Consider the following 16,428-nt stretch of genomic DNA (forward strand, 5'->3'; position numbering starts at 1 on the left):
CCCGACAGCCTTGTCATATAGCATTCCTAATTCTGATTATAAAATAATAAAATCCTGTATGATCTAGAAATGACCAGCAGTGTTGTGAGTGACAACTGATTATTTCTGCTCCTCCTTCAAAAGAAAGAGACAGGCTTTCTGTATAGTAAATGGTTAATCTAGAGCAGCTGAGATAAAGCCATCATCCCATCCATTTTGCAGGTAATGTAATACGTAGCGGTTTTCGCAACATGAGGACCTAGCCTAAAGGAGCAATAAACCTGATAAGTGGCTTACTTCACAATACAGATGTAACTACAGTATCTTCAACTAATAACGCATAACAAAAGACAGTGAAAGTAGAGCGTTTGATTCTGAACCAAAATGTAATTCAAAAAAATGTTGCTCCCTTTGTCTAACACCCCCCCCCCCAAAAAAAAAAAAAAAAAAAAAAAAACCTCTCTAAAGTTCCTGCCTCTAGGTGTCTCCCTTCTAGCTAATTTACAGTTCGCTCTCTGTGGCTAGGCTAGCTTTGTCTCTATAGATGCAAGACGGATCAGAGGAAGTCTAGGTTCACACATGTGCCTGATGTCCGCTCGGGGATTTTGTTCCCCATTCTGCTCTAAAAATGCATTTTTTACATATTTTTTGGGCAGAAACCAGGCGAACCCCATAGGCTATAATTTACTTATTTTTTCTTTAAGCAGATTAGGTTTCCGTTTCCTCGAGTGGACCCCACAAATAGAAACGCAAACACGGGTATGAACCTAGCGTAAGTGGGAAGGAGTTCTGTCTTCATACCGTGCATGCAAATGGGAAGGGATGATTCTTATCACAGACTCCTTACAGCACATCTGCAAACTGCTGAAACTGAACATTCTGCAGGATCTCACAGGTTGCAATGTAAGAAAAATCTTCCATGTACTTCTACCTACTTTTGGCTTCTTGTGGGGTTACAGATGGGATATTATTCATAGACCTGTAAGCAGCTTTTCTGACTGCTGTCATATATTGCTCATTTCCTGTGTCATGCCTACAGGGTAGATGCTAAAATATAGTACCTGCATATACAGTCCTATGAAAAAGTTTGGGCACCCCTATTAATCTTAATCATTTTTAGTTCTAAATATTTTGGAATTTGCAGCAGCCATTTCAGTTTGATATATCTAATAACTGATGGACACAGTAATATTTCAGGATTGAAATGAGGTTTATTGTACTAACAGAAAATGTGCAATATGCATTAAACCAAAATTTGACCGGTGCAAAAGTATGGGCACCTCAACAGAAAAGTGACATTAATATTTAGTAGATCCTCCTTTTGCAAAGATAACAGCCTCTAGTCGCTTCCTGTAGCTTTTAATCAGTTCCTGGATCCTGGATAAAGGTATTTTGGACAAACAATTCAAGTTCAGTTAAGTTTGATGGTCGCCGAGCATGGACAGCCCGCTTCAAATCATCCCACAGATGTTCAATGATATTCAGGTCTGGGGACTGGGATGGCCATTCCAGAACATTGTAATTGTTCCTCTGCATGAATGCCTGAGGATTTGGAGCGGTGTTTTGGATCATTGTCTTGCTGAAATATCCATCCCCGGCGTAACTTCAACTTCGTCACTGATTCTTGAACATTATTCTCAAGAATCTGCTGATACTGAGTGGAATCCATGCGACTCTCAACTTTAACAAGATTCCCGATGCCGGCATTGGCCACACAGCCCCAAAGCATGATGGAACCTCCACCAAATTTTACAGTGGGTAGCATGTGTTTTTCTTGGAATGCTGTTTCTTTTTGGACGCCATGCATAACGCCTTTTTTTTATAACCAAACAACTCAATTTTTGTTTCCAAAATGAAGCTGCCTTGTCCAAATGTGCTTTTTCATACCTCAGGCAACTCTATTTGTGGCGTACGTGCAGAAACGGCTTCTTTCTCATCACTCTCCCATACAGCTTCTCCTTGTGCAAAGTGCGCTGTATAGTTGACTGATGCACAGTGACACCATCTGCAGCAAGATGATGCTGCAGATCTTTGGAGGTGGTCTGTGGATTGTCCTTGACTGTTCTCACCATTCTTCTTCTCTGCCTTTCTGATATTTTTCTTGGCCTGCCACTTCTGGGCTTAACAAGAACTGTCCCTGTGGTCTTCCATTTCCTTACTATGTTCCTCACAGTGGAAACTGACAGGTTAAATCTCTGAGACAATGTTTTGTATCCTTCCCCTGAACAACTATGTTGAACAATCTTTGTTTTCAGATCATTTGAGAGCGGGCTGTCCATGTTCGGCGACCATCAAACTTAACTGAACTTGAATTGTTTTGTAGAAAGAAATGGTCCAAAATACCTTCATCCAGGATCCAGGAACTGATTAAAAGCTACAGGAAGCGACTAGAGGCTGTTATCTTTGCAAAAGGAGGATGTACTAAATATTAATGTCACTTTTCTGTTGAGGTGCCCATATTTTTGCATCGGTCAAATTTTGGTTTAATGCATATTGCGCATTTTCTGTTAGTACAATAAACCTCATTTCAATCCTGAAATATTACTGTCCATCAGTTATTAGATATATCAAACTGAAATGGCTGTTGCAAACACCAAAATATTTAGAACTAAAAATGATAAAGTTTGGGCACCCCTATTAATCTTAATCATAGGGCTGTATCTGCTCTATACTTGCAGTTCAGTGATGTTGCTTGTTGTTTTTATAGCTCCAGCATATTCTGCAGCACTTTACAAATTGTAAGGTTAAAGTACCGACATTACAGAGTAATAAATCCACACAATGGGAGTGAGCGCCCTGCTCACAAGAGCTTACAATTTATGAGGCACTAGCTGGTACCCTCGACTTCGTCTGCGGTGATTGTAGAAGTGGGTAAATACAGGCGCGGGTAAGGTTTTCGTACTGTGTATAAGGGATGGGATATGAAATGTAACTTTGTATCTTGTTTTTGCTGTAATTCTGAGAACACATGAGACTTTTGTGTTGAATGTAATTTGTATTTCAGCTGCTATACGGTGTTGTTATAAACTGTACATAGTGTCTTTGGGACAGAGGTATTTCAAGTGAATATACTTCGATATACGACGTTGTATGATTTGTTATTTTCCGCCAGTACATGTAAGTTTTGGGCACAGGATACTCTTGAGCAAGCCACATAAAGTCTGGCCCTGTGCATGACAGTTTAGTAACTCCATGTGCCTCTTATTAATAGCAATTAACCCCATAATGTCCTTCCCATTAACCCCTGTGTAAGAGTTACTGATAGAGATGAGCAAGTACTGTTCGGATCAGCCGATCCGAACAGCACGCTCGCATAGAAATGAATGGACGTAGCCGGCACGCGGGGGGTTAAGCGCGCCGGCTACGTCCAAGCGGAAGTACCAGGTGCATCCATTCATTTCTATGGCGCGTGCTGTTCAGATTGGCTGATCCGAACAGTACTCGCTCATCTCTAGTTACTGATATGTGAGAGACGTGGAGATAATAATTAAGTATCTTCATTACTGAGGTCTTTTATTAGAACCTCCATATGTCTCACATATTAGTAACCTTTATATGGGGCACACAGGGGTTAATATGAGGGACATGATGGGGTTTATTCCTATTAATGTGAGGCACACAGGGGTTAATATGAGGGACATGATGGGGTTTATTCCTATTAATGTGAGGCACATGGAGTTACTAACACTAAACTAATAACCCCAAATGCCTGACATTAATGAGAATAGGAACTAAAGGAAGTTAGCGCTGTGTTTCTTACTTTGTTTGCTAGCAGCTTCCTCTCCTCCTCAGGGAACGTTTGCAGGGTGCAGATGGGAGGAGCTATCACTATAGCAGGCAGGCAGAGACTTGAGTGATTAAGCTCCACCCCCTGGGTTTCCTGCACCCCTCTCATTGGAGGGCAGTGAGAGAAGGGGAGTGTCCTTATGCCTCAGCTCTAGCAGAGCACTGAAGGGACACTCAGACTTCATTTAACTGTTGCAGGTCCTGTGCTGCTGGTGTGCCAGTGAAATATGGCAGGAGTGCCACTCTTGGCACGTGTGCCAGGGGTTGCTGACCTCTGCTGTAGAGGGTAATATGAATTTTGTGGCTTGCTATGGTCCAAAGTGTGTGAGATTGCAGAGATAATGATGTGAGTTTGGGTTTTGTGGGGGTCCTGGGAAAAACGTATGTGCGCTATTGTGACGAAAAGTAGCCTATTGCGCAATCCAGTGTAGTAACTATGTTTGTGGAAAATTTCAGCCAAATCGGTGGAGCGGGTTTTGCGTGATTGACCGCCAAACATCCGAACATCCAAAGTCACAAACCCACAAACTCACAAACATTTCACATTTATAATATTAATAGGATAGTGGGTGACAAAAGGTAGCAGGGCAGCATAGTTGCCCCCAGTTTCATGTCCCGCTCCAGCTGTCAATTTATTGCCCCCCTCCAACTACCCCCACTGTTTAATGTCCCCCCCTCCAGCTGCTCCAGTTTCATGTCCCCTCTAGTTTCCCCCAGTTTAAACTGGGGCACCAGGAGAGGGACTTAATACTGTGGGGCAGTTGGAAGGGAACATTATAATGTGGGGGCATATAATGTACGGGTGACTGTAGGAGGATTATACTTTGCAGAGGCACATGGAAAGATGATTGGGAATGGGCAGAGTCAGCGTAGAAGCGGGTGGAGCTAAATTTGCCATGGTGCGGCCCTCTAGCATAGTTTCAATTTCTTATGTGGCCCCATGGGAAAATTACTTGCCCACTCCTGCCATAGACTATAATGAGGTCTGCTGTGTGTCCACCATTTTTTACTGAAATCAGTTTGTTTGGCCTACAGTCAACCTGTATGTGTGGCTATCTCTGAAATTATGTCTCTGCAGGTTCCCAGTGCTGGAGATGTGAAACATATATCAGCAGTAGTTGTGTTTTCATACGACTGAAAAACACTTTTCCCCAGCCTAAAATGGCTGATGGCAGAATACGATAGTCCCCATATTAGAGATGAGGTGGAATGGTGTGGTATGGGCACTTCTCACTCCATACATTGTTGCAGATATCTGCCAAATAGTCAGTGGGCCGGCTGTTGGACCTTCTTAGGATTAGCTCCTTTTCAATAGACCCTTTAACAACCACTAATATTTATTTCTCAAGGAAGATAGGATGCCTACAGAAGTGACTTACACCCTCACTCCATTCAGAACATAGCTCTATACTCCATGCAGGTATGTGTGTTTTTGGGAGGAGGGGTCGGAAGAGAACTGTTGGGACAAATGAGCTGTTCAGCCAACTACTTTATGAAGTGTGTGGCCTTAGTCCCAGAATAACTGTGTTGTCCAATCACAGGGGGTCACACTGCTTGTGTCCCTAATGAGAATGGGAACAGAGTTGCTGTGTCCCCATTTAACACCTAGTGCATATCCATCATAAAATGTCAGAATAAAATTGCTGCAAGCTCTAAGTCTTTGTCTGTCCTCTGACCAGATAAAGACGCACATGTGAACATGGTGTAAAATAATTGTCACATACATGCTGCTGCTCCAAAGTTTTTGGGAAGTTAACTAAGCGATGTACTCTATCTCCTTCAGTCCCATAGAAATCAAAGGGAATGACAGGCCATGTTGACTGTACTTCAGTTGGACGAGTGAGACAGTGTATAAGGTTTCCTCCTTTCATGGTCATCACTTGATATCAGAAATCGCCACCGCTGAGAACCTTCAGCTCTGCTTTATAATGTTTCACTTTGAGGTTAGGACCCTTTAAATCCTGCAGCGAGGTCATGCCGTTCCCACAACGCATTTGTTTACGTTTGATATGAGCTGTGGCTTTAATACAAGGGACTCCGCATAATTTTAGGCTGGATCTCAGCTGAATATTTTTTCTAAGAAAGCATTTGGTCCAGGATTCCGCTTGCCGGGTTCTGCTATAATTGCTGCTGATTTTCTTGCTGTAGTAAAATCCATAAATTCTGGGAAAGATCATTGATTTCTCTGAACCAGTGAAGGTTAAAGCGGTGGCTTCGAGGATCTCTGTAAATGTTGGTTGTCTCAAGGACTCAGGAGATTAACTGTTACTGAATAACTGTTGCCTACTCATCCACTTATGTGTCATAGGCAGCTTCTGTGAAGGCTGGCATGTCACAATGTGTAATGGGATCTATTGGTGAGCTTTTAGACGCAAGGGATCACTAGTGCAATGACAGGTTTCCTGGAAGAGATAAATTCCTAACACAGCAGGTTAGGACACTGTCGCAGAGTGTGGGCATTGAGGTCATACAGTCTATGTACCAGGTTTGTTCTCTGAGAAATATTATATGCAATATTGAGCTGGTCTAAAACCTGATCTGGATGCATGCAGCTTTATTGGTTGACTGCAATACACTGTCTACCAATAAGTATTTGGGCACCTGTGGTAAAATAGAAAAACAACATTTATTCATGTTCATAGAACCCAGCAGATGAGCTTCCTTACGGATGGTATTGATTGACACAATACTCCCAGATGCCTGTTGATGCTCCTGGTGTATGTGAGCCATCGGTTTGGTGCGTTTCTTCCAAATTTCTCTGGACATCACCCATCGGTCTCGGTTTCCCAGTTTCGGGGGGGGGGTTGGGGTCTGCTGACTTGGAGCACATTCCAACAATCACCGTCTACCTTCCACTTCGTAATCACATAGGCCACTGTTGATTTGGGGTTATTCAGTTCACTTGCTATATCCCTTAAGGATCGACCATTTCTGTGGTACCCGACAACTACACCTTTCTCAAAACTGGACAACTCTGCACTTCATGGCATCTTGCATGTGACTAATGCCAATGGTGGAAGGCGTGACAATGCAGATATCTTCATTTGCATGGGTGTCCAAATACTTATTGGTAGACAGTGTATGCATAGGGTGATGGTGATGGCTTCTTTTTGTCCTGACTTAACTCCTCACATACAGATATATTTATCACTTTATTTCCTTATGAATCAGACAACTTCTTCAAACTTCTTGGTTTCCTAGACGCTCCTCCCTTCCTCTTTGGTACCATTCACCTCCACCCATTTCCTCGGGATATATTGATGACCTTCCATATCCAGGTCTTCTGTTCAGTGCCTCTGGCTGCCCACATGTCACTGTTAAGGAGCCAGACGTTAAAACAGTTTCTTCCCAACTACATGGGATTCCAGGACAATGCAATATAAAATGGCCTGCACTGTCTTCAGCTGGTCACGTACATAAGATATTGATCTGCAGTTCATTGACAGATGTCTGCTGCTAAGATAAGCTAATTTGGTTAGGTGTATGGGCACCACAGACAGCAGATTTCATAAAGTTTAGCTGGATCTGCTACAGGTCTGCAGATGTTACATGGATGCCAAGTTAATGGTTCTCCTGGTATACTTCTAGGGGCTCAGGGAGGCAAGAGGTTCACCTGTTGCCAGCGTTGCATGGTATATGCTGTCTTTGGACACAGTCTTGTGTAAGTGTTTGTACAAATGAGCAGTACACAGAGCAGGAAACTTTTCTCCAAGACAAACACTGGAGGAGGTCCAAGATCTCCTCCTGTGATAATGAAGCAAGTCTCAGCCTGTGCATCATTCCTGCTGATCTCCTCTACTTGTGTGGAATGCACCAGGCGTATCATCCAAGTTCAGTACAGAGCTGGAGGAGACGCTATTACATCCACAAGGCAGGACAAAGGGGTATTAGATACCAGTATTACTCAGATTCTGAAATTGTAATTGATATTACTGTAACTGAGTTAATATTATTTTGTTATACATTAATTGTTGCTCTATCACTGTCACATTCAGGATTTTTGGAAAACTGAGTGCCTTACTTTTTGGGAGCTGCAATGGCAACCGTAGTGGTTTTCCTAGAGACAATCAAGTAAAGTGAATTGTAAACTCTATAACTTTTAATAAACACAAATAAAATGCTACAGATACTCTAAAAACGAATATACTTCCCAAACACTACGAGGCAGCAATTTTATCCCAGACCCACCTAGGATTCACCTCCACACACTCTTGAAAAATCAGAAGGGTCTTACCGCAATTCTGAAGATCTATAAAGAATGCAGTGCAGGATATCCACTTCTGCTGGCCTTTACCATAGATCTGCCATCTTTCTATTTATCCTGTAAGATATGAGAGAAATATCTCCTGTACAGCGTTGTTTCCTTGCGCTTCCATCTTCCAAGCCTCAGTCCTCTGACTACAAGTAATTCGGTTCTTTCTGGATTTAATAAAAGACTATCAATGCCCTAGTGTTGTATGTTGGATTCTGTCATGTACATGTAAAAGGAGGAAATCCTTTTACATGGCCAGCCCATTATTCAGTAAAGATTTGCGAGTACTTGTATGTTTTAATAATTTTAAAAATTTTGCTTGCTGACAATGTATCTGTACAATATCCTTTAAAGCCAGCAACTTAAGAAAAACACCTTGATCTCAAATCAATCAGAGTTGCCAGACGCTATGTCTACTACATGTGCACACAAAGTATATGGTGTGGATTTTACCTTGGATTTGTCACCGATTTTGTTGCTGTTTTCGTCCCTTTCATTGACATGCTGCAGCTATTACAACCCCACTCTGTTTTCTGTCTTAGCCTGGTTCATATCTGCGTTTGGGTATCCCAAGCGAACTTCCCAAACAGAAATCTATACGCATTAAAAAAGTGGTTACCTAAGGAAACCCGCAGACAACCATAGATGATGATGGGGTGTGTATGGTGTCCACACGAAACATGGAGAGAAATTGCTGCGTGTTAATGTCCGTTGCTGTCTTCTGTCATAGGTTATTATATGTTGCATAAAAGTCTGTGTCTGTTCCCATTGACACGAACATTGCCGCCGCTATCTTCCTTCACATTTGCGTACTTTTGCACTGGAAGATAAAGTAGAGTATTCATTACATAAGTAAACAAACCTGACAGAAGATGGCGTCAGTCAAGTTATTGCCATGATGCCACAAAAAACAAGCCCTCATTACTATTATGACTTAAGAATAAAAAACAAACCAAAATTTTTTTTTTAAAAAAGTCATGATCCTGTGTTGTATTTGTGTGTCTGTTTTTGATGTCTGAGTTTTGTCCGTTTTTCATCTGTTTTTTCTCGGATTCCACAGATTTCATTCGGCAAAGTCTTAGATGTTAAACTATCAAAATGGGACATGTCTCTGGATATTTGCATCTTATGTTCTTTAAACTGTACATAACAGAAAATAATCAGCATTTCCTATAGATAGTGTTGGTTCATGGTGCATTTTATATGGCCATCACACTTGCATTTCTTTACATGTCTTCTGGCCTGTTTATTAATGGTTACTGTGTTTTGAGTCTTGCGCTGAGAATCCTGCCTCTCTATCTGATGCACAGTCTGGGTGCTGTCATGAGACCGCTTCTAATAGTTGATAATCTTATTGACCAATCTACTTTCCAGGAATAGAGTGTGATCATCTTTATGTTCTACTGAGAAGTCAACTTATTGTGGTTTTACAGCAAGTTCCAGTAACTTCTCTGCTCAAAAGTCTTAAAGAGAAACCAACTTCCATTTTTAAGATGTTTCTGCTTCGTTTTAGTTTCATTCTTTAAAGAGATGGTAACACTTCCAGTCCAGAGCATATCATGCGGCATCATACTAAGAGTAGGCATACATTGATGCAATGTCTCTGGAGATTTTTGGTGCTGGACAATCTGTAACATTGCAAAATACTAAATTAGTCATAATGGGGACAAGGTTTTCTACTGTTACTTGTCCCAATGAGAAACACTACAGTAAGTGTACTTTCAGATGGTGTGCTTGGGCTCATTTAACGTTTTATTTCAAAAGAACACCACCTGCGTTTTTTGCCTGGTTTTTGATGTGTGTTTTTGTTTTGTTTTTTTGTTTTTACAGGCAAAAATACAGCAACACTACAGTGTGTTTTTTTGTTTTGTATTTTATTTAAAAACTGTTTCAACTGTATGTATGAAAATGCATTTACCTCCCCAGTCTGAAATGATTGATAACAGTGGGCAATAATTCCCTGGATTTCATACTTTGCCTGTAACAAATAGTCTGTAAAATGTGTAGTGTGTTTAAAATTTGGTAACTTCACTGGTATCTGAAATCATACATCACTTTAGTCTCTTGTTTAACACTGTGCATCTAACATACAAAATAAATAAATATGTACGTACTTTTGAACCCTAATACACGTTAAGCTTAATGCCTATACACATTTCCTAACTTCAATGTATAACCCTTATTCATAGGACAGTATATGTACAGTGAACTGTACAGGGACAGCACATGGACCAATTCCGTCTCTTTGAAAATATAGACTCTTATTGCATATGAATAATTATTCAAATTGCTGATTTGCTCAGTAGTTGTGTATAGTCATTAGGCCGCCTGTTACTGACACCTCCTGGCTGTCTGTTACCCAGTGTAGATTACCATTGCCTGGTCGCAGGTTTTTCTCTATGCAGACCTTAATTAACTACTACTGCCTGACCATAGCTCAGGGGTTAGACCACTGGTCTAGTGAACCAGAGGTTGCTAGTTCAAATATTGCTGGGGTTCCCATCCCTGCAGCTTGCTCCCTCACCTACTCATGACGTCCTTGTGCAACGTTTAGGTGGTCTGGACAGTCTATTTCATATTCATCTGAAATGACCGGTCTTGTTTAGTCATCATCTTCTTATGTGGTTTCCCTTGAGTCGTTTGGACCTCTCGAATCATCCCGGAATTCCCCCTTGGAGTGATGGATCTAATGAACTTTTTACATGACCACGATTCAGTTATGCTCCTGTCTGGTTCTATCCAGCTGTCCTCTTCTCACATACCTTGCTGGAGGCAGTCATCCAGGGCCTCAGCCGTCCTCAATTCCTATTTGAGAGCTTATGCCTTTCATCTTCGTTTTAGTCCCAGGATTGGACCATTGGAGTTCCCCAACATCCTGCTGTGTTATTGTTGAATGATTCCCTTAATTGTGGCCTCCTGGTAGTCTGTGACTAGCACCCTTTCAGTTTGTATGCTTGTCAACTGCAAGCATAACAGAACTGGGGGGATACAATGGTGCTTCCTATTCCATATAAACTGAAAAATGGCCTTCTGAAGGGACCGTAGGGCAGAGCGAGGGACAGGAAAGGTCTCAATGAAGTATAGAAGTTTAGGGAGGAGTCTCATTTTGACAGCTGTAATACGTCCAATAAGGGAGATGTGAAGGGGACTCCACTTATCCAAAAGTGAAGGTAGCTCATTCATAAGGCGAGGAAAGTTAGCAGAATACAAAGTGGAGTGAGAAGAAGAGAGTTGAATACCTAAGTACTGAAGTGAGCGGTGACGCCACTGGAAATTGTAGTTTTGACACGAGATGAAGGGCAGCTTCAGGAATGTTCAAGGGGAGGGCCTTGGTCTTCGAGGAGTTGATCTCATAACCTGACAGAAAACCATACTCACGCAAAGTCGAAAAGAGAACTGGGAGACACTAGTATGGGGGTTAGTAAGAGACAGCAAGACGTTATCCGTGAACAGGCAGACTTTAAAGTCGCGGTCACACACCCGGACCCCTGTAATATCAGGATTGAACCTAATTTCGGCAGCATGAGGTTCAATACACAGAGTGAAGATGATGGAGGAGAGAGTTGGCAACCCTGGCGAGGGCCATTACGAATGGCAAATGGAAGGGAGGAAGCATGAGGAATAGAGATGAGCGAACACTGTTCAGATCAGCCGATCCAAACAGCATGCTCCCATAGAAATGAATGGAAGCACCTGTGACGCCGGCCGGCCGCCGGCAAAGTCAGCGTCACAGGTGCTTCCATTCATTTCTATGGGAGCGTGCTGTTCGGATCAGCTGATCCGAACAGTGTTCGCTCATCTCTAATGAGGACGTTTAATTACCGCCGAGGGGGAGGAAAATAGAGCTGAGACCGCTGTAAGGAAGGCCCCAGAAAAGCCAAAGCACTCCAAGGTGGCCTTCATAAAAGACCAGTCCAAGCGGTCAAAGGCCCTCTCAACATCAACAATTAGGAAGAGTGAAGGAGTGGTAGAACGGTTGGCCACATCGATCACGTCCACAGCCCTTCTGGTGTTGTAAGGAAAACCCTACATGTCGGGTTTTTCTGTCCGCTTGAAAAGTCGGACATCTTTACAAGCGGACAGTGAAGGAAGGGCACGGAGTGCAAAAGAACGCACCCGATTGCCATTTAAGTAAATGACAGGTGTCACAAACACAGCTAGTGTCCGCTCCTAATGTCTGTGCCAGATTTTGAACGGACACTAGGAGCAGACACTACCTGTCGGACACAGACGGTAGTGTGAACGCCCCCTTACTGTTGGTATAAAATTGATTCACTTCCTGGCTGTGGAGAGGGTGTAACCCAATTGGGCTTATTTGCTAGTGTCAGCCTCCTAGTGGCCAGGCCTATACTCGTAGTATTGTGTCCCCCAATGAATACAATGAGAGAGGGATTTTACGGTAATTAGAAAAATCCAGTTGTTGCCCTTTATTAGTATGTCACTACAAACACCAAATATCCATTCATAAGGATGTTTCTTGACCATGGTTACTACAAGATACTCTTCATTATGCCTCAGGGTTGGAGTGTTCCCTTGTTGCTCCCTATAAGATGCTTTGAAATAACTGCAGAGAGAAACACCGCATAGTAGCTGGCAACTGTTTGACCAGGTTTCTGCCTCCGAAAAGTCACCTGTGAATAATAATTAAATTGCAATTTATAGGCTACATTTTTATCTTGCATAAACTGGGATGCCCACTGCTTATGACAACTGTGGTGTTTTGCCCCTCAATTTGAATTGAGCAGCTGGTCGAAAATGTGTCCCACCACTCATTTCATTTCAGCGTGACCGCCAGAGACAGCTGAAATACAGTGCTTGGTTGTCTGATACAGTTTCATTGAAGTAGATGGAGAGGTAGCATGTCTTCTTGCGATCAGTCATAATCCCTGATACAGAAATGGCTGAACATGGCTGCACTTTTTATGCTAGTACTATTTTTGGAAATCTAACCAGGATAGCACTATTTAAGTTATGGCAATAGTATAGTTAACTTTGCTATGCCGTTTCTGCAACTCTTGTTTACATCTACAAGTGATACAGAAAGAGAATGGAACAGCCATGTATTTTCATCTTTGTGAAGTTTGGCCTAGATCGGAATACCCTTTTAATAGTATGTGTTAGTGCTATTTACATTAGTCTGTGACTAAGAGTATGACTGTGTGGCTTTCCTAACTAAACCTCATATCATACTTTGACATCCTTTGGCTGTCATGCCAAGCTTGGAGTTGTGGTCTACCAATAGCTGGAGAGCTACAAGTTGGAGACAAATGTTGTTGGGTATATTATATACTGCTGGGATCTTCACTGCTTCACTTCATTTTTTTTCTTGCAGGAAATCAGACATGAAGCCAGCGATTTTCCTTGTAAAGTGGCACGACTGCCTGAGAACAAGACCCGGAACCGCTACAGAGACGTCAGCCCGTGTATGTTTTCCACTGACCACTGCATATATTGTATGTCTTCTTCCAATGTGGGAGCATTTAAAGGGGCTCTATCACTAGGAAAAGTGATTTTTAACTAATCACACCTTTGCATAGCCTTTAGAAAGTCTATTTCACACCTACCTTTTGTATGTAGATTGCCTCAGTGGTTTCTGAATAAGTCCGTTTATATTCATATGCTAATTAGACTAGTGCACGATAGATTGTGCACACCTCTCTCTGCTGTTTTCTATGGGAGGCTGCTACTGCTGATGACTCGCTTCCTGTTTGCCTCACACACATAGAAGATAATGGGAGAGAGGAGGCTGCTGGGAACTTCCTGTACTGACTGGAGGCTCATTAGCATATGAATAAAAACGGACTTATTCAGACACCACTGAAGCAATCTACATACTAAAGGTAAGTGTGGAATAGCCTTTCTAAAGCCTATGCAAGCATGTATTTAGATAAAAATGACTTTTCCCAGTGATAGAGCCCCTTTAAAGGGGTATTCTGGGTTCATTCTCCAGTCTACCAGGTTGGGAGTTGTGAAAACAGCCAAATGTAGTTGTTGTACGTGCTTTCTGTAGCTCCAGTAGTGTTAAAGGAGAAGTTACAGAACATCCTGGTTCACTGTGCTACACAGTTTTCATAACTTCCATTTATTTATCTCTTTGGAGTTACAAAAACAGCACAGAACAGCCACTTTTGGCTATTTTTGTAATTCTCAACCAAATCAGTTAGTTTGTCAGGGGTAAGATCGGAATAACCCTTATAATATAAATGGCATATGGTTATAGACTATGATCACAGAGGGCTGGGCCAAATATCAGTGAAAATCACATGTATATATAAGATGTTTGCAGACCCCCCATGGTTATTAGAGCCCAAATTAACCACATAAGTCAGGCAGATGTCATGTGTCATCATCTCCTCATCCCAAGATGTACAGATAAGTAACTTCAAAGAAGAGGTCGTTTCTCACACTAGGGATAGTTTCCAAATTTGTTTAAAGTGAATGTATTCGCTGCCTTCAACAAAAAGCTCTGCGGCTTTCCACCATGAGTGAAACATTTTCTTTCCTAATCATTGTGTAGTTTTCTTATTGTTGCCAGTGAATGAAAATCTTCATTGTTTACATCCAGCAAATGAAAGCCCATCTTGAAGATCTGTTTCTCACAGCTGAGAGTTTCCTGTATTGATCCAGAGCACGGCAAAAATCTTTGACTAAAAATGTATTTCCCTCTCCAAATATGATAATCAGAATATATATCCAGATCAACGACCTATCTCCAGAAATATAGTAACTAAGGTTAGGCTCAAATGGAGTCTCCACTGCAGATTCCAACAAAAATCAGTAGAAAGAAAGTCCTGCATGGACACTCGGCCGACCGCATTATAGTTTATGGTGTCCACAAGTAACTGCTGTTTTAGTGCACAGGCTCTCCTTTGTTTGGCTTCCTTGGTGGACCCAAACGATTGAGAGCCCATCACTAGTGTGAACCAAGCCTAAAACCTCTAATGTCTTGGGTAGTCATGCATAGATTATGGAAAAGACTCTGTATTGAGCTTTTCTATATTTTACATAGTTAATAGGTCACATTTTAACCAAAACACATTTGTTTGGGTGTTTTTAAGCAAAAAAATAAAACCAGTTTTTTGTGATGCTGAGTATTGTAGTCCACCCATTCCATGATTTACTGTGGTTACTTGCATTTGAACCCTTTGTCTGTTTTGTGCACTGGTAACCAATACTGTACAAACCAAACCTGAAATATTGTGTTGAGTGTCAAGACTAAGTTTGTGAAATGTGCATATTTCTCCTTTTTTGTTTACCTTATGATCTTGGTTGCCTTAGAGAGACAGAGGTATGGAGTCAGTGTCGAGACCAATTGTGGGTGTTGTCCAACGTCAAAATAAAGTGATTAAATATTTTTCATTGGGTTATACAGTTATTGATATTGTATAATTACATGTATAGTTTGCTACAGGTTTACTCTCATAGTAATTCATTCACTGGCTTTTTAATGAATTTGATGTTTTTGTTTCTCTTTTACGGCTTCTGATTGACTTTGGATTTCAGCCATTTATGAAGAAGTCGGAGCAGGAGTTTGAGTTGGGTTGTGGAAAAATAGGAGTCTGAGTGAATGATATGGCCTACTGACTCCACAACCCAGCGTAGCAAAAGCTGCCTGGCACTGGTGCCTTAAATAAAATCCAAGCTCTTTGTATTATTAGGCTCTGATCACTGATTCCACCACAGTTGGATTTTTTTTATTCTGTAGCTCCCATCATTTCTGAGTGTTGTTAATTTTGGTGCTCGATGTTTAGACTATTTAGGCCCTCTGTTAAGTGGGTTGTGTCAGTCAGGAGCAGGCAAGGGGATGTGATTCTGAACTTGGACACTGTCCATTGGAATTTTGAGTCATGTCCTCTTGCCAGCACCTGCCTGACTCCATCCAGAGTAAGCTTAAGTAGCTTAGCAAGCATCAAAACTAACTGCACTGACTACTCAGGAATGATGAGAGCCACAGAGAAATTTCTAACTGCACTAAATTCAGTGGAGCAGCATATGTTAGGGTCCATTCACATGACACAGTATGCATCCATGTTGGGTGCCAAGTTTATCATGAAATGGAGTCAGATGGCACTTGGAGTGACATTTAAGGGCACTTGTGTGCTTGGACCCTTCGTGTGCATGGATCCGCTGATTCCAGAGCAGTTGGAATTTTTCCTCTAAGACCTGGAATCAGAAGGGGTTGTACTCTTTTAACACCATGTCAGCTTTATCCAATATTTTTCTGTTTAGTCTGTAAGCTTGGCCTACATTTTCCATTCTGTTAAACATATCTTTACATTTATCAGCAATAAATCTCCATGTTTCTAAAAGATGCAGGGACACCAAGAAAATCCTGCCCCCCCCCCCCCCCCTTCCCCTACAGCAACTTTTCTCAGCTTATGGTAGGATATTGCTTCAGTCATACAAGGGAT

The 16,428-nt window shown here is 41.8% G+C and overlaps 1 protein-coding gene across 2 annotated transcripts in view; it reads left to right on the plus strand.

Moving 5' to 3' along the window:
* The window catches only part of PTPN1 (protein tyrosine phosphatase non-receptor type 1), a 60,611-nt gene that overhangs the window by 26,610 nt on the left and 17,573 nt on the right, over positions 1–16,428 (plus strand). For both annotated transcript variants that reach the window (XM_075276823.1, XM_075276824.1), the window contains exon 2: positions 13,350–13,440. In XM_075276823.1, the coding sequence (XP_075132924.1) occupies positions 13,350–13,440 (91 nt within the window). The remainder of the gene's footprint in view (positions 1–13,349; positions 13,441–16,428) is intronic.

The sequence above is a fragment of the Leptodactylus fuscus genome, chromosome 6 (genome assembly GCF_031893055.1).
Source record: "Leptodactylus fuscus isolate aLepFus1 chromosome 6, aLepFus1.hap2, whole genome shotgun sequence".
In the NCBI taxonomy this organism is placed as follows: Eukaryota; Metazoa; Chordata; class Amphibia; order Anura; family Leptodactylidae; genus Leptodactylus; species Leptodactylus fuscus.